This window comes from Pseudophryne corroboree (assembly GCF_028390025.1).
Source record: "Pseudophryne corroboree isolate aPseCor3 chromosome 3 unlocalized genomic scaffold, aPseCor3.hap2 SUPER_3_unloc_11, whole genome shotgun sequence".
Lineage (NCBI taxonomy): Eukaryota > Metazoa > Chordata > Amphibia > Anura > Myobatrachidae > Pseudophryne > Pseudophryne corroboree.
The window spans coordinates 120,765-143,619 of record NW_026967499.1 but is presented as its reverse complement, the minus strand read 5'-3'; the positions used below and the strand labels follow the sequence as shown (position 1 = coordinate 143,619).

The 22,855-nt window shown below is 50.2% G+C and overlaps 1 protein-coding gene across 1 annotated transcript in view; it reads right to left on the bottom strand.

The window, feature by feature from the left end:
* LOC134983262 (uncharacterized) overlaps positions 1 to 20,631 on the bottom strand; it is a 35,258-nt gene extending 14,627 nt beyond the window's left edge. Inside the window, exons 1-4 of the mRNA XM_063948986.1 lie at positions 20,335 to 20,631; positions 18,611 to 18,802; positions 17,612 to 17,690; positions 17,396 to 17,493 (exon numbers count right to left, since the gene is read on the bottom strand). Coding sequence (XP_063805056.1) covers positions 17,396 to 17,493; positions 17,612 to 17,690; positions 18,611 to 18,802; positions 20,335 to 20,631 — 666 coding nt within the window. The remainder of the gene's footprint in view (positions 1 to 17,395; positions 17,494 to 17,611; positions 17,691 to 18,610; positions 18,803 to 20,334) is intronic.
* Between the last annotated feature and the right edge of the window lie 2,224 nt (positions 20,632 to 22,855).

The window sequence follows — 22,855 nt, the reverse complement described above, 5'->3', positions numbered from 1 at the left end:
GAAACGACATCAATCGTTGTTAAAGAACGCCGTGCGTGCGCATTGCACTGCATACGCATGCGCAGAAGTGCCGATTTTTTTGCATGATCGCTGCGCAGCGAACGAAAGCTGCTTGCAAACAACTCGGAATGACCCACATTGTTGCTTAATAAATAAATAAATATATATATATATATATATATATATATATACACACACATACATATATATATATATATATATATACACATACATACACACACACACACACATATACACAGTGTTTGCAAATACGCACTGTAGCGCGTATTTTACCCAGATCGGAGGACGGGGACTCACTTTTCAAAAACGTGTGGATCCCCGAGGACGCGCTCCGCTGCAGCCAATTCCTGGCTCTCAATTAACTGCACTTCCTGCCTGTAAAAAGGAGGTGGAGCCTTACCACTACCAGTCTTCTGGCGGTGCCTCCCCCTCCTGGTCACATGCAGCCGCGGATTCACACGGGGGCCGGGCAGAAAGTGAAGACGGCTCTACGGCTGCTCTACGCTGTGCTGCGGGCGGGAGGTGAGCGCCGGTAACAGCGTAAGTGCTGTGGGGTAGGGTAAGTAGCCTAGGAGCGGGTGGCTGAACTTGGGTGGTGGCTTTCCTTGCATGCCTTGTGTGTCTTCTGGGAGTGTCATGGGCTTGTAGCCCGACCTCAGTGGTTGTTTCAGGCATCCACTACAGTAAGTTTCCCTGATATTCCCAGCGCCATTCACAAATAAGCTAAGGATCTATGAGACTATAACATGAATCAATTGTGCAGGCACTGCTGCTACCTGTGGTGCACCCGCTACTTCTTCAGTCAAAAGCATTTATACAAGTGATCTGAGCCCGGGCAACATCATATAAGGCTAGAAATGAGAAGACACACCGGCATCCCAATCGCAGCACTGCCGACGCCTAACCCTCCCACTCACAGCCTAACCGTAACCTCCACCCAGCAGTGCCAAAACCTAACCTCCCTTACCCACAGCCTAACCCTAACCTCCCCCCAGCAGTGCCTAACCCTAACCTCCCTTACCCACAGCCTAACCATAACCTACCCCCAGCAGTGCCTAAACCTAACCCCCTTACCCACAGCCTAACCCTAACCTCCCCCCAGCAGTGCCTAAACCTAACGCCCCTTACCCACAGCCTAAACCTAACCTACCCCCAGCAGTGCCTAAACCTAACGCCCCCTAACCCACAGCCTAACCCTAACCTCTCCCCAGCACTGCCTAAACCTAACCCCCTTACCCACAGCCTAAATCTAACCCGCCCCCCCTAGAGACTAACCCTATCCCCCCTCTCTGCAGCCTAACCCTAACCTCCGCCCAGGAGTGCCTAAACCTAACCCCCTTACCCACAGCCTAACCCTAACCTCCACCCAGCAGTGCCAAAACCTAACCCCCTTACCCACAGCCTAACATTAACCTCCCCCCAGCAGTGCCTAAACCTAACCCTCCCACTCACAGCCTAACCCTAACCTCCCCCCAGCAGTGCCTAAACCTAACCCCCCTTACCCACAGCCTAACCCTAACCTCCCCCCAGCAGTGCCTAAACCTAACTCCCCTTACCCACAGCCTAACTCTAACCTCCCCCCAGCAGTGCCTAAACCTAACCCCCCTTACCCACAGCCTAACCCTAACCTCCCCCCAGCAGTGCCTAAACCTAACGCCCCTTACCCACAGCCTAAACCTAACCTCCCCCCAGCACTGCAGACACCTAACCCTCCCACTCACAGTCTAACCATAACCTCCCCCCAGCACTGCCTAAACCTAACCCCCCTTACCCACAACCTAACCCTAACCTCCCCCCAGCAGTGCCTAAACCTAACCCCCCTTGCCCAGAGCCTAACCCTAACCTCCCCCCAGCAGTGCCTAACCCTATCCCCCCTTACCCACAGCCTAACCCTAACCTCCCCCCAGCAGTGCCTAAACCTAACCCACTTACCCACAGCCTAACCCTAACCTCCCCCCACCAGTGCCTAACCCCAACCTCCTCCCAGCAGTGCCTAAACCTAATCCCCCTTACCCACAGCCTAACCCTAACCTCCCCCCCAAGCAGTGCCTAACACTATCCCCCCTTACCAACAGCCTAAACCTAACCTCCCCCCAGCAGTGCCTAACCCTATCCCCCCTTGCCCACAGCCTAACCCTAACCTCCCCCCAGCAGTGCCTAACCCCCCTTACCCACAGCCTAAAACTAACCCCCCTTACCCCCAGCCTAACCCTAACCTGCCCCCAGCAGTGCCTAAACCTAACCCCCTTTTCCCACAGCCTAACCCTAACCTCCCCACAGCAGTGCCTAAACCTAACCCCCGCCTTACCCAAAATCTAACCCTAACCTTCCCCCAGCAGTGCCTAACCCCCCTTACCCACAGTCTAACCTCCCCCAAGCAGTGCCTAACCCTATCCCCCCTTACCCACAGCCTAACCCTAACCTCCCCCCAGCAGTGCCTAACCCTATCCCCCCTTACCCACAGCTTAACCCTAACCTCCCCCAAGCAGTGCCTAACCCGCCTTACCCACAGCCTAACCCTAACCTCCCCCCAGCAGTGCTTAAACCTAATCCCCCTTACCCACAGCCTAACCCTAACCTCCCCCCAGCAGTGCCTAAACCTAACCCCCCTTACCCACAGCCTAACCCTAACCTCCCCCCAGCAGTGCCTAACCCTAACCTCCCTTACCCACAACCTAACCCTAACCTCCCCCCAGCAGTGCCTAAACCTAACCCTCCTTACCCACAGCCTAACCCTAACCACCCTTACCCACAGCCTAAACCTAACCCCCCTTACCCACAGCCTAAACCTAACCCCCCTTACGCACAGCCTAACCCTAACCCCCCTTACCCACAGCCTAACCCTAACCCCCCTTACCCACAGCCCAACCCTAGCCCCCCTTACCCACAGCCCAACCCTAGCCCCCCTTACCCACAGCCTAACCCTAACCCCCCTTACCCACAGCCTAACCCTAACCCCCCTTACCCACAGCCTAACCCTAACCCCCCTTACCCACAGCCCAACCCTAGCCCCCCTTACCCACAGCCCAACCCTAGCCCCCCTTACCCACAGCCTAACCCTAACCCCCCTTACCCACAGCCTAACCCTAACCCCCCTTACCCACAGCCTAACCCTAACCACCCTTACCCACAGCCTAACCCTAACCACCCTTACCCACAGCCTTTTCAGGACACTATAGTGTGTATAATAGCGTCTCTCCCCCTTATTTACACCCCTGTACCAGTTTCCTGTGTATCCTGAGTGTCTGGAGGGGCTGTGTGTCCTTTCTGCTGCAGCTGTAAGCAGAGGAAGGCGCCAAAACGCCACTGGTCTCGCTCTAAGGAAGCTCCGCCCCCTGTAATGGCGCCGGAGCTATACATTTATTTATACTGGCAAATGTCTCCTAACAGGTGTAAAACGTAACATGAATCCCTGTTTCCACCACCGCTGCCAGTGTACACAGGGGGGCTATAGCGTCCGTATGCCGCTCCTGTGATCGCGCTGCAGCAAGAGCCGGGGGACCCCCCTAGCGGGGCCCCCGGTTTGTACTCACCACTCTTCTCACCTCCCGGCATTGTTAGGGGTGTGCGGCGTGCTGCGATTGCATTTGCTAATGCACAATGCCCTGCGGTACCAACAACCTCTCAGTACGGTGGTCCTGCAGCGGGGAAGCGGCTCTGACGCCTGAAGAGACCGGTAACCGCCCCCACCCCCCCAACTCCCTCAGTGCAGGTATACTGTTATACTGTTGCCCAAACAGTATACTGACAATAACAACGTTTAAAATAAACTGAAGAAAATCCTCTGGAGCTCCAGAGTGGCATCCTCTCCTGAGGGCACACTGTTCTAAACTGGCTGCAGGAGGGGGCATAGAGGGGAGGAAGAAAGCACACCCAGTGGAAGAAATCTAAAGTACACCGGCTCCTTTGGACCCCCTCTATACCCCATCTTACAAAGTCCCCAGTATCCCTTGTGGATGTTAGAGAAAATAGGATTTTAATACCTACCGGTAAATCCTTTTCTCTTAGTCCGTAGAGGATGCTGGGGTCATCATAGAACCATGGGGTATAGACGGGATCCGCAGGAGACATGGGCACTTCAAGACTTTGAAAGGGTGTTAACTGGCTCCTCCCTCTATGCCCCTCCACCAGACTCCAGTTATAGGAACTGTGCCCAGGAAGATGGACATTTCGAGGAAAGGAATTATTGTTAAACTAAGGTGAGATTCTTACCAGCTCACACCTCAAGTATGCCGCAGAACGTGGCATTCAACAGAACACAAGCCAACGGCATGAACAATTGCAGCAACATGCTGACAATAACGTAACACAACATTTGTGTAACCACAACTAATAACTGCAGATAAGGTACGCACTGGGACGGGCGCGCAGCATCCTCTACGGACTAAGAGAAAAGGATTTACCGGTAGGTATTAAAATCCTATTTTCTCATACGTCCTAGAGGATGCTGGGGTCATCATAGAACCACGGGGTTATACCAAAGCTCTAGAATGGGCGGGAGTGCGCGGATGACTCTGCAGCACCGACTGACCAAACTTAAGGTCTCCATTGGCCGAGGTGTCAAACTGTAGAACTTTGCTAATGTGTTTGACCCCAACCAAGTAGCTGCTCGGGAAAGTTGCAATGCCGAGACCCCCCGGGCAGCCGCCCAAGATGAGCCCACCTTTCTAGTAGAATGGGCCTTTACAGATTCCGGTAACGGCAATCCAGCAGTGGACTGAGCATGCTGAATCGTGTTACAGATCCAGCGTGCAATGATCTGCTTGGAAGCAGGACACCCAATCTTGCTGGGAGCATACAGGACAAACAGAGCCTCTGTTTTCCTAATCTGAGCCGTTCTGGAGACATAAATCTTCAAAGCTCTAACCACATCCAGAGATTTTGACTCAGTGAAGGCGTCAGTAGCCACAGGCACCACAATAGGTTGTTTCATGTGGAAAGAGGAAACCACCTTCGGTAGAAATTGTTGAGGTGTCCTCAATTCAGCTCTATCTTCATGGAAGATCAAATAAGGGCTCTTGTGAGACAAGGCCGCTAACTCAGACACCCGCCTTGCAGATGCCAAGGCCAACAGCGATGACCACTTTCCAGGTGAGGAATTTCAACTCCATCGTCCGTAAAGGTTCAAACCAATGTGATTGAAGGAACTGCAACACCACATTAAGATCCCATGGTGCAACTGGAGGCACAAATGAAGGTTGGATGTGCAACACGCCTTTCACGAAAGTCTGAACTTCTGGAAGGGAGGCCAATTGTTTCTGAAAGAAATCCGATAAGGTCGAAATCTGTACCTTAATTGAGCCCAATTTTAGGCCCGCATCCACACCTGCTTGTAGAAAATGGAGAGAACGTCCTAGCCGAAACTCTTCCGTAGGAGCCCCCTTGGATTCACACCAAGAAACATATTTTTTCCAAATACGGTGGTAATGTTTAGACGTTACCCCTTTTCTGGCCTGAATAATTGTGGGAATGACTTCACTGGGAATACACTTACGGTCTATGATTTTGCGCACAACCGCCATGCCGTCAAACGTAGCTGTGGAAAGTCCTGATACACGCACAGCCCCTGTTGTAACAGGTCCTCGCGCAGAGGAAGAGGCCAGGGATCTCCTATGAGTAATTCCTGAAGATCTGGATATCAAGCCCTCCTTGGCCAATCTAGGACAATGAGGATCGCCCGGATCTTTGTTCTTCTTATGATCTTTAGAACCTTTGGAATGAGAGGAAGTGGAGGTAATACATACACCGACTGAAACACCCATGGTGTCACCAGTGCATCCACTGCAATTGCTTGAGGGTCCCTTGACCTGAAACAATATCTCTGAAGCTTCTTGTTGAGACAAGATGCCCTCATGTCTACTTGAGGAACTCCCCAACGACTTGTCACCTCTGTGAAGACTTCCTGGTGGAGGCCCAACTCTCCTGGATGGAGATCGTGTCTGCTGAGGAAGTCTGCTTCCCAGTTGTCCACTGCTGGAATGAAGATCGCTGACAGAGGGCTTGTATGCTTTTCCGCCCAGCGGAAAATCCTTGTGGCTTCTGCCAATGCCGCTCTGATTTTCGTTCCGCCCTGATGGTTTATGTACGCTACTGCTGTTACATTGTCCGACTGGATCAGTACAGGCAGATCTCGAAGATGTTCCGCTTGCAGAAGGCCGTTGTAAATGGCCCTTAACTCCAGAACATTTATGTGGAAACAAGTTTCCTGACTTGACCATCTTCCTTGGAAGTTTTCTCCCATTGTGACTGCCCCCCCAGCCTCGGAGGATTGCATCCGTGGTCAGCAGGATCCAGTCCTGTATCCCGAACCTGCGCCCCTCTATGAGGTGAGAGCTGTGCAGCCATCACAGGATTGATACCCTGGTCTTGGAAGACAGGATTATCCTCCGGTGTATGTGTAGGTGGGACCCGGAACACTTGTCCAACAGGTCCCACTGGAACACTCTGGCATGGAACCTGCCAAACTGAATGGCCTCGTAGGCCACAACCATCTTCCCCAGCCACCAAATGCATTGATGGATTGACACTCTTGCTGGTTTCAGAATTTGTTTGCCCAGACTCTGAAGTTCCAGAGCCTTGTCCACTGAAGAAAGACTCTCTGTAGTTCTGTGTCCAATATCATTCCCAAAAACGACAACCGCATCGTCTGAATCAACTGCGATTTTGGCAAGTTTAGGGGCCAACCATGTTGCTGAAGAACCGTCAGGGAGAGTGCAACGTTTTGCACCAACTGGTTCCTGGATCTCGCCTTTATCAGGAGATTGTCCAAGTATGGGTCCTTGCTTGCGAAGGAGAACCATCATCTCCGCCATCACTTTGGTGAAAATCCTCAGAGCCGTGGACAGACCAAACTGCAACGTTTGAAATTGGTAATGACAATCCTGAATTGCAAACCTCAGGTAAGCCTGATGCGGAGGATAAATGGGAACATGTAAGTAGGCCGGAACCATGATTTCCTGATTAAGGTGGAAAGAGGACACCACCTTCAGTAAATACCCGGGACGTGTTCTAAGAACCGCCCGATCACGGTGAAAAATCAGATAAGGTAACCTACAAGACAAGGCACCCAAATCCGACACCTGTCTAGCAGAGACAATAGCCAGCAGAAACAATACCTTAAGGGAAAGCCACTTAAGGTCTGCAGATTCAAGAGGCTCAAACAGAGACCCTTGCAACGCCTCCAGAACCACCGACAGGTCCCAAAGAGCCACAGGCGGGACATAAGGAGGTTGAATCCGCAACACACCCTGAGTGAACGCATGCACATCAGGTAAGGTCGCAATTTTTCTCTGGAACCAAACCGACAAGGCAGAAATATGAACATTGATGGAGGCCAGACGAAGGCCCAAGTCCAGATCCTGTTGTAGAGGGGCCAAAAGTTTGGCCGTACTAAACTTGTAAGCATCATAATTGTTAGATGCACACCTAGCAAAGTAAAAATTCCAGACCTTATGGTAAATCCGAGCAGAGGTCGGTTTCCGGGCCTTCAACATGGTTTGAATGACCGCCTCAGAAAATCCTTTGGCCTTCAAGACGGAAGCTTCAAGAGCCACGCCGTCAAAGCCAATCGGGCTAAATCCTAATATACACAGGGGCCCTGAACGAGGAAATCTGGACACTGCGGAAGTAGAAGGGGATTCTCTATCGAGAGACCCTGAAGGTCTGAGAACCAATGCCATCTGGGCCACGCTGGAGCGATCAGAAGCAGGATTCCTCCTTCTTTCTTGAACTTCCTTATTACTCTGGGCAGGAGTGACACCGGAGGGAACATGTATGGCAGCCGAAAGTTCCATGGAATTGCCAGTGCGTCCACGAACGCTGCTTGAGGATCCCTTGTCCTTGCTCTGAAGACCAGAACCTTGTGATTGTGTCCAGATGCCATCAGGTCCACATCTGGAAGGCCCCACTTGTCCACAAGGAGTTGAAACACTTCTGGATGGAGGCTCCACTCTCTGGCATGTACGTCCTGACGAATGAGAAAGTCCGCTTCCCAGTTTAGGACCCCCGGAATGAACACTGCCAATATGGCTGACAGATGACGTTCCACCCACTAAACAATCCGTGATACTTCCCTCAATGCCATGTGGCTTTGAGTGCCGCCTTGATGATTGATGTACGCCACCGTGGTGGCGTTGTCCAACTGTACTTGAACAGGTCTAATCTGTATTAAATGAGGGCCAAGTTCAATGAGTTGAACACCGCCCGCAATTCCAGAATGTTTATCAGGAGGAGAGACGACTCCTTGATCCACAAACCCTGAAGGGAGTGTTGTTCCAACACAGCACCCCAACCTCTCAGACTGGCATCCGTCGTCAGAAGGACCCAGCTGAAGATCCAGAAGGGACGAACCCTGCTAAATCGTTGGTCCTGAAGCAACCAGCTCAGTGACAGATGGACCTCCGGAGACAAGGAGATCATTTGAGACCTGATCCGGTGAGGCAAGCCGTCCCACTTGGTAAGAATTAGCTTCTGCAGAGGGCAGGAATGGAATTGAGCATACTCCACCATGTTGAAAGCAGACACCATGAGACCTAGCACTTGCATTGCCGAATGTATCGACACTTGCGGACAAGATAGGAGGCAACGAATCCTGTTCTGAAGCTTCAGGACTTTCTTCTGAGACAAAAACAACTGCTGGTTGTGAGTGTCCAACAACGCCCACAGGCAGGAGCAGATTGGGAACAAAAAGCATCCCTGGAAAAAATAAGAATTTACTCACCGGTAATTCTATTTCTCGTAGTCCGTAGTGGATGCTGGGAACTCCGTAAGGACCATGGGGAATAGCGGCTCAGCAGGAGACTGGGCACAGATAAGAAAGCTTTAGGACTACCTGGTGTGCACTGGCTCCTCCCCCTATGACCCTCCTCCAGACCTCAGTTAAGATACTGTGCCCGGAAGAGCTGACACGATTAAGGAAGGATTTTGAATCCCGGGTAAGACTCATACCGGCTACACCAATCACACCGTACAACTTGTGATATTAAACCCAGTTAACAGTATGATAACAAGTGGAGCCTCTGAACAGATGGCTCTCAACAACAACCCGATTAGTTAACAATAACTATGTACAAGTATTGCAGCAATCCGCACTTGGGATGGGCGCCCAGCATCCACTACGGACTACGAGAAATAGAATTACCGGTGAGTAAATTCTTATTTTCTCTGACGTCCTAGTGGATGCTGGGAACTCCGTAAGGACCATGGGGATTATACCAAAGCTCCCAAACGGGCGGAAGAGTGCGGATGACTCTGCAGCACCGAATGAGCAAACTCAAGGTCCTCCTCAGCCAGGGCATCAAATTTGTAAAATTTTGCAAAAGTATTAGACCCTGACCAAGTAGCCGCTCGGCAAAGTTGTAAAGCAGAGACCCCTCGGGTAGCCGCCCAAGATGAGCCCACCTTCCTTGTGGAATGGGCTTTCACTGATTTAGGATGCGGCAGTCCCGCCGCAGAATGCGCAAACTGAATTGTGCTACAAATCCAGCGAGCAATCGTCTGCTTAGAAGCAGGAGCACCCAGCTTGTTGGGTGCGTACAGGATAAATAGCGAGTCAGTTTTCCTGACTCTAGCCGTCCTTTTCAGGGCCCTGACAACGTCCAGTAACTTGGCATCCTCCAAGTCCCTAGTAGCCGCAGGCACCACAATAGGTTGGTTCAAGTGAAAAGCTGATACCACCTTCGGGAGAAACTGGGGACGAGTCCTCAATTCTGCCCTATCCATATGGAAGATCAGATAAGGGCTTTTACAAGACAAAGCCGCCAATTCTGACACACGCCTGGCCGAAGCCAGTGCCAACAACATGACCACTTTCCACGTGAGATATTTCAGATCCACGGTTTTAAGTGGCTCAAACCAATGTGATTTCAGGAACCCCAAGACCACATTGAGATCCCAAGGTGCCACTGGGGGCACAAAAGGGGGCTGAATATGCAGCACTCCCTTGACAAATGTCTGAACTTCAGGCAATGAAGCCAGTTCTTTCTGGAAGAAAATCGACAGAGCCGAAATCTGGACCTTAATGGACCCCAATTTGAGGCCCATAGTCACTCCTGCTTGCAGGAAATGCAGAAATCGACCCAGTTAAAATTCCTCCGTTGGGGCCTTCCTGGCCTCACACCACGCAACATATTTTCGCAAAATGCGGTGATAATGTTGTGTGGTTACATCCTTCCTGGCCTTGATCAGGGTAGGGATGACTTCCTCCGGAATACCTTTTTCCTTCAGGATCCGGTGTTCAACCGCCATGCCGTCAAACGCAGCCGCTGTAAGTCTTGGAACAGGCAGGGTCCCTGTTGGAGAAGGTCCCGCCTTAGCGGTAGAGGCCATGGGTCCTCTGTGAGCATCTCTTGAAGTTCCGGGTACCAAGCTCTTCTTGGCCAATCCGGGACCACGAGTATCGTTCTTACTCCTCTCCTTCTTATAATTCTCAGCATCTTGGGAATTAGAGGCAGAGGAGGGAACACATAAACTGACTGGAACACCCACGGTGTCACTAGAGCGTCCACTGCTATCGCCTGAGGGTCCCTTGACCTGGCGCAATATCTTTTTTGTTTTATTGTTGAAGCGGGACGCCATCATGTCCACCTTTGGCCGTTCCCAATGGTTTACAATCATTTGGAAGACTTCTGGATGAAGTCCCCATGGAGGTCGTGCCTGCTGAGGAAGTCTGCTTCCAAGTTGTCTACGCCCGGGATGAACACTGCTGTCAGTGCTAACACGTGATTCTCTGCCCATCGGAGAATCCTTGTGGCTTTTGCCATTGCCCCCATGCTTCTTGTGCCGCCCTGTCTGTTTACATGGGCGACCGCCGTGATGTTGTCTGATTGTATCAGTACCGGCTGGTTTTGAAGCAGAGGTCTTGCCTGGCTTAGGGCATTGTAGATGGCCCTTAATTCCAGAATATTTATGTGAAGAGAAATCTCCTGATTTGACCACAGTCCCTGGAAATTTCTTCCCTGTGTGACTGCCCCCAGCCTCGAAGGCTGGCATCCGTGGTTAACAGGACACAGTCCTGTATCCCGAATCTGCAGCCCTCTAGGAGATGAGCACTCTGCAGCCACCACAGGAGCGACACCCTGGTCCTTGGTGACAGGGTTATCCTCTGATGCATCTGAAGATGCGATCCGGACCACTTGTCCAACAGGTCCCACTGGAAGGTTCTTGCGTGGAATCTGCCGAATGGAATTGCCTCGTATGAGGCTACCATCTTTCCCAGGACTCTCGTGCATTGATTCACTGACACCTGTCCTGGTTTTAGGAGGCTTCTTACTAGAGACGACAACTCTTTTGCTTTCTCCTCCGGAAGAAACACTCTTTTCTGGTCTGTATCCAGAATTATCCCCAGGAACAGAAGGCGTGTCGTAGGAACCAGCTGTGACTTTGGGATATTGAAAATCCAGCCGTGCTGTTGTAGCACTTCCTGAAATAGTGCTACCCCCACCAACAACTGCTCCTTGGACCTCGCCTTTATCAGGAGATCGTCCAAGTACGGGATAATTAAAACCCCCTTCTTTCGAAGGAGTATCATCATTTCGGCCATTACCTTGGTAAAGACCCTCTGTGCCATGGATAACCCAAACGGCAGCGTCTGGAACTGGTAGTGACAGTCCTGTACCACAAACCTGAGGTACTCCTGGTGAGGAGGGTAAATTGGGACATGCAGGTAAGCATCCTTGATGTCCAGTGATACCATGTAATCCCCTTCCTCCAGGCTTGAGATAACCGCCCTGAGCGATTCCATCTTGAACTTGAACCTCTTTATATATGTGTTCAAGGATTTCAAATTTAAAATGGGTCTCACCGAACCGTCCGGTTTCGGTACCACAAACATTGTGGAATAGTAACCCCTTCCTTGTTGAAGGAGGGGCACCTTGATAATCACCTTTTGTGAATACAGTTTGTGTATAGCCTCTAACACTGCCTCCTTGTCGGTAAGGCAGATTTTAGGAAACGGCGGGGGGGAGGCGTCTCGAATTCCAGTCTGTACCCCTGAGATACTACCTGAAAGATCCAGGGATCCACTTGTGAGCGAGCCCACTGTGTGCTGAAATTCTTGAGACGGGCCCCCACCGTACCTGGGTCCGCCTGCGAAGCCCCAGCGTCATGCTGTGGACTTGGCGGAAACGGGGGAGGACTTCTGCTCCTGGGAGCTGGCTGTCTGCTGCAGCTTTTTTCCTTTACCTCTGCCTTTTGGCAGAAAGGACGCGCCTCTCGCTCGCTTGCCCTTATGGGGCCGAAAGGACTGTGCTTGATAGTAAGGTGCTTTCTTTTGTTGGGGGGCAGCTGTCGCCGTGGAAACGAGGTCCGACAGACCTTCCCTAAATAACTCCTCCCCTTTATAAGGCAAAACTTCCATGTGCCTTTACGAGTCGGCATCACCTGACCACTGCCGAGTCCATAACCCTCGCCTGGCGGAAATGAACATTGCACTTACTCTTGATGCCAGCCGGCAAATATCCCTCTGTGCATCATACATGTATAAAAGCGCATCTTTTATATGCTCTAGAGTCAGTAATATAGTGTCCCTATACAGGGTATCAATATTCTCTGTCAGGGAATCTGACCACGCAGCCGCAGCACTATACATCCATGCTGAGGCAATAGCTGGTCGCAGTATAACACCTGTATGTGTGTATATATACTTTAGGATAGCCTCCTGCTTTCTATCAGCAGGTTCCTTTAGGGCGGCCGTATCCGGAGACGGTAGTGCCACCTTCTTTGACAAACGTGTGAGCGCTTTATCCACCCTAGGAGGTGTTTCCCAAAGTGCCCTATCCTCTGGCGGGAAAGGGTACGCTAACAATAACCGTTTAGAAATTACCAATTTCTTATCTGGGGAAGCCCACGCTTATTCACATACGTCATTTAATTCCTCAGATGCAGGAAAAACTACGGGTAGTTTTTTCTCACCAAACATAATACCCTTTTTAGTGGTACCTGGGGTAATGTCAGTAATGTGTAAAACATTTTTCATTGCCTCAATCATGTAACCGGTGGCCCTATTGGAAGTTCCATTAGTCTCCTCGTCGTCGACACTGGAGTCGGTATAAGTGTCGACGTCTGTATCTGCCATCTGAGGTAGCGGGCGTTTTAGAGCCCCTGATGGCCTTTGAGACGCCTGGACAGGCACAAGCTGAGTAGCCGGCTGTCCCATGTCGTCAAACCTTTTGTGTAAGGAGTTGACACTTTCACGTAATTCCTTCCATAAGTCCATCCACTCAGGTGTCGATCCCGCAGGGGGTGACATCACATTTACAGGCATTTGCTCCGCCTCCACGTAAGCCTCCTCATCATACATGTCGACACAGCCGTACCGACACACAGCACACACACAGGGAATGCTCTGACAGAGGACAGGACCCCACAAAGCCCTTTGGAGAGACAGAGGGAGAGTATGCCAGCACACACCAGAGCGCTATATATACTGGGATATCACTATACAGAGTGTTTTCCCTTATAGCTGCTTTTATATCATACACTGCGCCTAAATTGAGTGCCCCCCCCTCTCGTTTTTACCCTTTCTGTAGTGCAGGACTGCAGGGGAGAGCCAGGGAGCGATCCTTCCAGCAGAGCTGTGAGGGAAAATGGCTCCGGTGTGCTGAGGGAGATAGCTCCGCCCCTTTTTCGGCTGACTTTTTCCCGCTTTTTCTGGAAATCTGGCAGGGGTTAATTTACACCTATATAGCCCTTTGGACTATATATGGTGTATATTTGCCAGCCAAGGTGTCTTATTGCTGCTCAGGGCGCCCCCCCCCCAGCGCCCTGCACCCATCAGTGACCGGAGTGTGAGGTGTGCATGAGGAGCAATGGCGCACAGCTGCAGTGCTGTGCGCTACCTTGTTGAAGACAGAGTCTTCTGCCGCCGATTTTCTGGACCACTTCTTGCTTCTGGCTCTGTAAGGGGGACGGCGGCGCGGCTCCGGGAACGGACATCGAGGTCGGGCCCTGCGTTTGATCCCTCTGGAGCTAATGGTGTCCAGTAGCCTAAGAAGCCCAAGCTAGCTGCAAGCAGGTAGGTTCGCTTCTTCTCCCCTTAGTCCCTCGCTGCAGTGAGCCTGTTGCCAGCAGGTCTCACTGAAAATAAAAAAACCTATTTAAAACTTTCTTTCTAGCAGGCTCAGTAGAGCCTCCTAGTGTGCATCCAGTTCGGCCGGGCACAAAGATCTAACTGAGGTCTGGAGGAGGGTCATAGGGGAGGAGCCAGTGCACACCAGGTAGTCCTAAAGCTTTCTTATTTGTGCCCAGTCTCCTGCGGAGCCGCTATTCCCCATAGTCCTTACGGAGTTCCCAGCATCCATTAGGACGTCAGAGAAATATGTACTAGTGGCCCCACATGGGCAGCACCAGAGGTGTAAGGTCTAGCCATGGGCCATGGCAGCAGCTCCCTCCCCCCAAGACTTTCCAGATAGTGGGCATGTCCAGCATCAAGGGGGAAGATAAAAAGAAATAACATTAAATATTAGGAGCACATTATATGATACACCTTCAGAATTTAGGAAACTATATAATTCTTTAGGTAGATATATTTTCTTGCTTATTACACCAACCGTATCCCAATCACTATTCACTCAATCTTATATGTCAGCCAAGCAGGCAGACAGAGCATACACTAGATCATCTGCAATCACAGGCTAAGTGGCAAAGTCATTTTCATATATGCTAATTATTCTGTATCTTATTCGTTATGCCTATAAATAGGACCGCATGTCCTCAAACAAAACAGGCCCCACAGGTGCGTCGGCCTACCGGGAGTCTTCCCTGCAAGCCCTATGGCCAATCCGCCTCTGCCCATAGGTGCACCATGCTCCAAGCAGGGACCAGGGAAGATTTCTTCCAGTTGATGAGCCACCCGTGGGCTTGCAGAAACTGGATAGTCAGATCCAGATGGCGTAGGAGAGTTTCTGGGGAATTTGCCAGTATCAACAAGTCGTCCAGGTACGGTAGGATCCTGACCCCTTGACGGCGGAGCACAGCCGTCATGACCACCATAACCTTGGTGAAGACTTGCGGAGCCGTGGTCAAACCAAAGGGTAACGCCCAAAATTGGTAATGGAGGTTGCCAACCGCAAACCTCAGGTATTGCTGATGCGACATTGCAATGGGAATATGCAGGTAAGCATCCTGTATGTCCAGGGAGACCATATAATCCCCAGGTTCCAATGCCAGAACAATAGAGCGAAGAGTTTCCATACGAAACTTGGAGACCTTCACAAATTTGTTCAAGGACTTGAGGTTGAGAATGGGCCGGGAAGACCCATTCGGTTTCGGGACTAGGAACAGCGGTGAATAGTACCCCTTGCCTCTCTGAGCCAGAGGTACCTGTACTACCACTCTTGTGTCCAGTAGGGACTGTACCACCGAATGAAGAGTTTTTGCCTTTACCTGATGCGAAGGGATGTCTGTCAGGCAAAATCTATGAGGGGGGTGATTTTTGAAGGATACGGTGTAACCTCAAGTGACGACTTCCCGTACCCATGCATCGGATATGGTCTTCAACCATTCCTGGGTATACCCTAGAATTCGCCCCCCCCCACCCTGGGATCCCCCATGCGGCAGGCTTTTTAGTTTTGGAAGCAGGCTGATGGGTAGCCCAGGCCTGTTTGGGCTTATTTGGTTTGGCAGTGCGTACCTGTTTCGAGTACGCCTGACCCTTTGCTTACCCTGAAGGACAAAAGGGAGTACTCTTAGCCTTCGGCACCGAAGGGGCAGTACTAGGTAAACACGTTGTTTTAGCAGAAGCTAAGTCAGCCACTATCTTATTGAGGTCTTCTCCAAAAAGAATGTCTCCCTTAAACAGGAGTACCACCAGGGTTTTCTTAGAAGACAGATCCACAGACAAGGACTGCAACCATAGAATCCGGCGAGCCAGTATGGACGTAGTAGAAACCTTGGCCGCCAGAATACCTGTATCCGAAGCCGCTTCCTTAATGTAATGACACGCTGTGACAATATACGACAAGCATTGTCTAGCATGATCAGAAGCGTTGGACGGCAACTCCGCCTCCAGCTCCTGAGCCCACGCTTCCACAGCTTCTGCAGCCCATGTCGCGGCAATTGTGGGCCTATGTGCAGCACCTCTTAGAGTGTAAATTGCCTTTAAACAACCCTCCACACGCTTATCCGTCGGCTCTCTCAGGGACGTGACAATAGTTACGGGCAGAGCTGAGGATACCACCAGCTGCGCCACCTGCAAATCCACTGGCGGGTGTGATTCCCAATTTTTACTTAGCTCCGCAGCGAGGGGGTAGCGAGCCAGCATCTTCTTGTGAGGCGTGAATTTCTTTAAAAATCTATTTCCTAGGGCTACAGCCCCCGTGTTGTATGCCTGCTTACTGCATGGCACCAACTACAAAACTGAGCTTCTGTGCACAAAGGTGGGGTTATAGAGGAGGCGGCGCTATGCATTCTGGGAAGAAGGTCAACGCTTTGAGCCTGTTGGTGCATCGGATCAAGCGCCTACTCTACATCCCAATGTCATTCCCTGTGGAGCCCAGTGTACCCAGCAGCAGAAATACATATTCCACATTAGTCTGTACTGACAGAGGAGGGTGTAGGATAAGAGATTGCTGTAGTGACTGAGGAAGGAGAATATGTGACTTCTGTAATAAGTGTTTATTACTCACCTGTGTTGATATCTGTAGGGATTTCCTCCTCCTTACACTGCTGATCACCTCTCACATACGTCTCTTCTTCTTCCTCTGTATCTTCTGCCTTTATATCAGTCACATACGTCTCTTCTTCTCCCTCTATATCTTCTGCCTTTATATCAGTCACATACGTCTCTTCTTCTCCCTCAATATCTTCTGCCTTCATATCAGTCACATACGTCTCTTCTTCTCCCTCTATATCTTCTGCCTTTATAGCAGTCACATACGTCTCTTCTTCTCCCTCTATATCTTCTGTTTTAATATCAGTCACATACGTCTCTTCTTCTCCCTCTATATTTTCTGCCTTTATATCAGTCACATACGTCTCTTCTTCTCCCAATGTATCTTCTGCCTTTATATCAGTCACATATGTCTCTTCTTCTCCCTCTATATCTTCTGCCTTTATATCAGTCACATACATCTCTTCTTCTCCCTCTATATCTTCTGCCTTCATATCAGTCACATACGTCTCTTCTTCTCCCTCTATATCTTCTGCCTTTATATCAGTCACATACGTCTCTTCTTCTCCCTCTGTATCTTCTGTTTTAATATTAGACAGACGTTCTACCTACAAATAAAAAAACAAAACCTATAATGACATTTGCATACAGTCAGGTTAAACTGAGGTGAAACAATATAATATCAGTGCATAAGACACACAGCTCCTCTACAGATCATATAGTGATGGTCACTTTGGTATATTGGATGAGACCCTAAATACCGCCTACCTGATTCTCCTGTGGGATCCTGTGATTCTCCTCTGTACAATCCTGGTAATACAGGGGACGGGGACATCTCTCTGGGGTATCTCTGTTACTGGGCCCATCTATAGGAGACACACAGTGACTGAGTACAGTGTATATATGTGATTATCAGGTGATGTGTGTATATAGGGGGCCCCATACCTGCTCTCCCCTGTACAATACATGACAGTCTCCTCTTACCCAGTGATGTGAGGGGCCGGTGATTCTCCATCATCATGTCCTTGTACAGACCCCTGTGTTCCTCTATATATTCCCCCTCCTGCATGGAGACATAGACAGTGACATCCTGACACCTTATATGAACCTGACACACACAATGATACAGTCATCACCCAGACACCCCCCCCCCCCGGTGTTACTGTATAATGCCCCATTCCCAGCAGTCACCTATCCAGTCATCACCCAGACACGTCCCCTGGTGTTACTGTATAATGTCCCATTCCCAGCAGTCACCTCTCCAGTCATCACCCAAACACGTCCCCCGGTGTTACTGTATAATGTCCCATTCCCAGCAGTCACCTCTCCAGTCACCACCCAGACACGTCCCCTGGTGTTACTGTATAATGCCCCATTCCCAGCAGTTACCTCTCCAGTCATCACCCAGACACATCCCCTGGTGTTACTGTATAATGCCCCATTCCCAGCAGTCACCTCTCCAGTCATCACCCAGACACATCCCCTGGTGTTACTGTATAATGCCCCATTCCCAGCAGTCACCTATCCAGTCATCACCCAGACACGTCCCCTGGTGTTACTGTAGAATGTCCCATTCCCAGCAGTCACCTCTCCAGTCATCACCGAGACACGTCCCCCGGTGTTACTGTATAATGCCCCATTCCCAGCAGTCACCTCTCCAGTCATCACCCAGACACATCCCCTGGTGTTACTGTATAATGCCCCATTCCCAGCAGTCACCTCTCCAGTCATCACCCAGACACATCCCCTGGTGTTACTGTATAATGCCCCATTCCCAGCAGTCACCTATCCAGTCATCACCCAGACACGTCCCCTGGTGTTACTGTATAATGTCCCATTCCCAGCAGTCACCTCTCCAGTCATCACCGAGACACGTCCCCCGGTGTTACTGTATAATGTCCCATTTCCAGCAGTCACCTCTCCAGTCACCACCCAGACACATCCCCTGGTGTTACTGTATAATGTTCCATTCCCAGCAGTCACCTCTCCTTTCAGCAGCTGAATGATCTTGTTGGTGAGTTCCAGGATCTTCTGGTCACTGTGTCTCTCATGTATTAGTGAGTGAGGTGGAGGCACTGTGATGGGGCTGTGGGTCCTGCTTAGTCCGCCTGACACAAGAGGATGGCTGCTGGGTGTCTCACACTCACCAGATATCTTCTTCACAACTGTGTAACCCTGCAAAATGGGGAGACATCAATATCGCTGCAAATACTCCCAGATCCCCTCACTTCCCCAGTCACGTCCCTGTATTATTACTATAGATATAAGTGATGTCATAGTGACACTCCCAGATCCCTTCACCTCCCCAGTCATGTACCTGTACTACAACTATAGATATAAGTGACATCACTGTGATGGTCCCAGATCCCATCACCTACCCAGTCATATTCCTGTATTATTACTATAGATATAAGTAATGTAAATGTGACGCTCCCAGATCCCCTCACCTCCCCAGTCATGTCTCTGTATTATTACTATAGAGAGAAGTGGTCACTATGATGCTCCCAGATTCCCTCACCTCCCGTCATGTCCCTGTATTATTACTATAGATATAAGTGATGTCACTGTGATACTCCCAGATCCCCTCACCTCCCCAGTCATGTTCCTGTATTATTATTACAACTCCCAGGAGTCTGATATACATTTGCTTCATACTGCTCCAATTATCATCTGTTACACATGCCAGGGATATTACGGTCTCTGCTTTAATACATCCTATACTTTGAGCAATATTTCCAATCCCCACAGTATCCCTTATCCAAAATGCTTGGGACCAGAGGTATTTTGGATATTGGATTATTCCGTATTTTGGAATAATTGCATACTATAATGAGATATCATGGTGATGGGACCCAAGTCTAAGCACAGAATGCATTTATGTTACATATACACCTTATACACACAGCCGGAAGGTAATGTTTGCTAATATTTTTTTAGAACTTTGTGCATTGAACAAAGTTTGTGTACATTGAGCCATCAAAAAGCAAAGGTTTCACTATCTCACTCTCACTCAAAAAAGTCTGTATTTCGGAATATTTGGATATGGGATACTCAACCTGTAGTAATAATAATAACGACACTAAAGGCTGCACCCCAGTATAAAAATAACAGATGTATTTAAAAGCAGGACACCACAGACCATTCCTCCAGTATTGTAGGACATCACCATCACTCCCAATGTATAATAATAATACCAGGGCACCACAAGCTGCTGTCCCTGTATAATAATAACCGTACACAAAAACCTGCTCCCCCTGTATAACACTAATAACAACACACCCCATTCTGCTCTCCCTTTATATTAATAATAAAATTACACAATAGGCTGCTCCCCCAGAAAAAATATAATAGGACACTACAAGTCGCTCCCCCTGTATAATAATAACAGGACACCACATGCCGCTCCCCTGTATAATAATAATAACAGGACACCACAGGCTGCTCCTCCTGTATAATAATAATAATAATAATAATAATAATAACAGGACACCACAGGCTGCTCCTCCTGTATAGTAATAATAACAGGACACCAAAGGCTGCTCCTCCTGTATAATATTAATAATAACAACAGGTCACTACAGGCTGCTCCTCCTGTATAATAATAATAATAATAATAACAGATCACCACAGGCTACTCTCCCGTATAATAATAATAATAACAACAGGACACCACAGGCTGCTCCCCCTGTATAGTAAGGCGCCATTACCTGATCTCCACGGACACTGGGAGGCAGCAGCAGTCGATGAAAACTCACTTCCTGTATGTGGAACGCACAGTCCGGAAGTAAGGTGGAACGCACAGTCCGGAAGTAGGTCATGATTGGCAAAGGCTGCTTTCTGGTTATTGGCCCTTCCCCGCTACACCACGCCCGCACCTCCGCCCCAGTAATATTTGAACCATAGATGTCCTCAGTGCAGGAGGCCGGCGGCCATTTTCTTGTAGACCAGACCGGCTGCAGCAATAGGTCCCCAGGCCGAGTAGTGACGTCAGGAGCGGCGGCCATTTTCCCCTGGTCTGAGCTCCGCCTTCCTTCTATCATTCCCACAAGGCAGCAGGAGCAGAGAGCAGCCATTGCTGTGTCTGGCAGCAGGTAATGATATTATTATTATTATTATTATTCTATAGGCTGAGCAGCTCTGGTGTCAGGTTCTGTACTACAGGGGGAGCAGCCTCTGGTGCCTTGTTATAGTGCAGCTGGAGCAGCCTCTGGTGCTGCACTATCCCTGTACAGGTGACTGACACTCTAGTGTCCTATTACCGTAATACAGGTGTCGCAGACCCCGCCGTTACCGTAATACAGGTGGCGCAGACCCCGCCGTTACCGTAATACAGGTGGCGCAGACCCCGCCGTTACCGTAATACAGGTGGTGCAGACCCCGGCGTTACCGTAATAAAGGTGGTGCAGACCCCGGCTTTACCGTAATAAAGGTGGCGCAGCCCCTGCCGTTACCGTAATAAAGGTGGCGCAGCCCCTGCCGTTACCGTAATACAGGTGGCGCAGACCCCGCCGTTACCGTAATACAGTGGCGCAGACCCCGCCGTTACCGTAATACAGGCGGCGCAGACCCCGCCGTTACCTTAATACAGGTGACGCAGACCCAGACGTTACCGTAATACAGGTGACGCAGACCCCGCCGTTACCGTATTACAGTGGCGTAGACCCTGCCGTTACCGTAATACAGGTGGTGCAGACCCCGGCGTTACCGTAATAAAAGCGGCTTAGACCCCAGAGTTAAAGACCCCGGCGTTACCGTAATACAGGTGGTGCAGACCCCGGCGTTACCGTAATACAGGTGGTGCAGACCCCGGCGTTACCGTAATACAAGCGGAGCAGACCCCGGAGTTAAAGACCCCGGCGTTACCGTAATACAGGTGGCGCAGACCCCAGCTTTACCGTAATACAGGTAGCGCAGGCCCCGCCGTTACCGTAACACAGGTGGCGCAGAGACCGCCGTTACCGTAATACAGGTGACACAGACCCCGCCGTTACCGTAATACAGGTGGCGCAGACCACGCCGTTGCCGTACTACGGGTGGAGCAGACCCTGCCGTTACCGTAATACGGGTGGCGCAGACCCCACCGTTACTGTATTTCCATAAATGGAACATTACAGGTGTTGTGTGTTGTGTCCTTTGGCATTGTACAATACAGGGGGAGCGACCTGTGTTGTATTAATATTCAGGGGAGCAGCATGTGTTGTCATAATATACAGGGGTAGCGGCCTGTACTGTCATAATATACAGGTGGAGGGTCCTGTGGTGTCTTATTATTATTATATAGGGTGAGCGGCATGTATTGGCTTTCTATATTAGCATCCTGTGCTGTCCTAGTATACAGGGGGAGCGGCCTGTGTTGTCATAATATACAGGGATAGCATCCTGTGCTGTCATAGTATACAGCGGGAGCGGCCTGTGTTGTCATAATATACAGGGGTAGCATCCTGTGCTGTCATCGTATACAGGGGGAGCGGCCTGTATTGTCATAATATACAGGGGTAGCATCCTGTGCTGTCATAGTATACAGGAGGAGCGGCCTGTGTTGTCATCCTGTGCTGTCATAGTATACAGGGGGAGCGGCCTGTATTGTCATAATATACAGGGATAGCATCCTGTGCCGTCATTGTATACAGGGGAGCGGCCTGTTCTGTCATAGTATACAGGGGCAGTGGCCTGTGTTGTCATAATATACAGGGATAGCATCCTGTGCTGTCATAGTATACAGCGGGAGCGGCCTGTATTGTCATAATATACAGGGGTAGCATCCTGTGCTGTCATCGTATACAGGGGGAGCGGCCTGTATTGTCATAATATACAGGGGTAGCATCCTGTGCTGTCATAGTATACAGGAGGAGCGGCCTGTGTTGTCATCCTGTGCTGTCATAGTATACAGGGGGAGCGGCCTGTATTGTCATAATATACAGGGATAGCATCCTGTGCCGTCATTGTATACAGGGGAGCGGCCTGTTCTGTCATAGTATACAGGGGCAGTGGCCTGTGTTGTCATAATATACAGGGATAGCATCCTGTGCTGTCATACTATACAGGGGGAGCGGCCTGTGTTTCATAATATACAGGGGTAGCATCCTGTGCTGTCATCGTATACAGGGGGAGCGGCCTGTATTGTCATAATATACAGGGGTAGCATCCTGTGCTGTCATAGTATACAGGAGGAGCTGCCTGTGTTGTCATCCTGTGCTGTCATAGTATACAGGGGGAGCGGCCTGTATT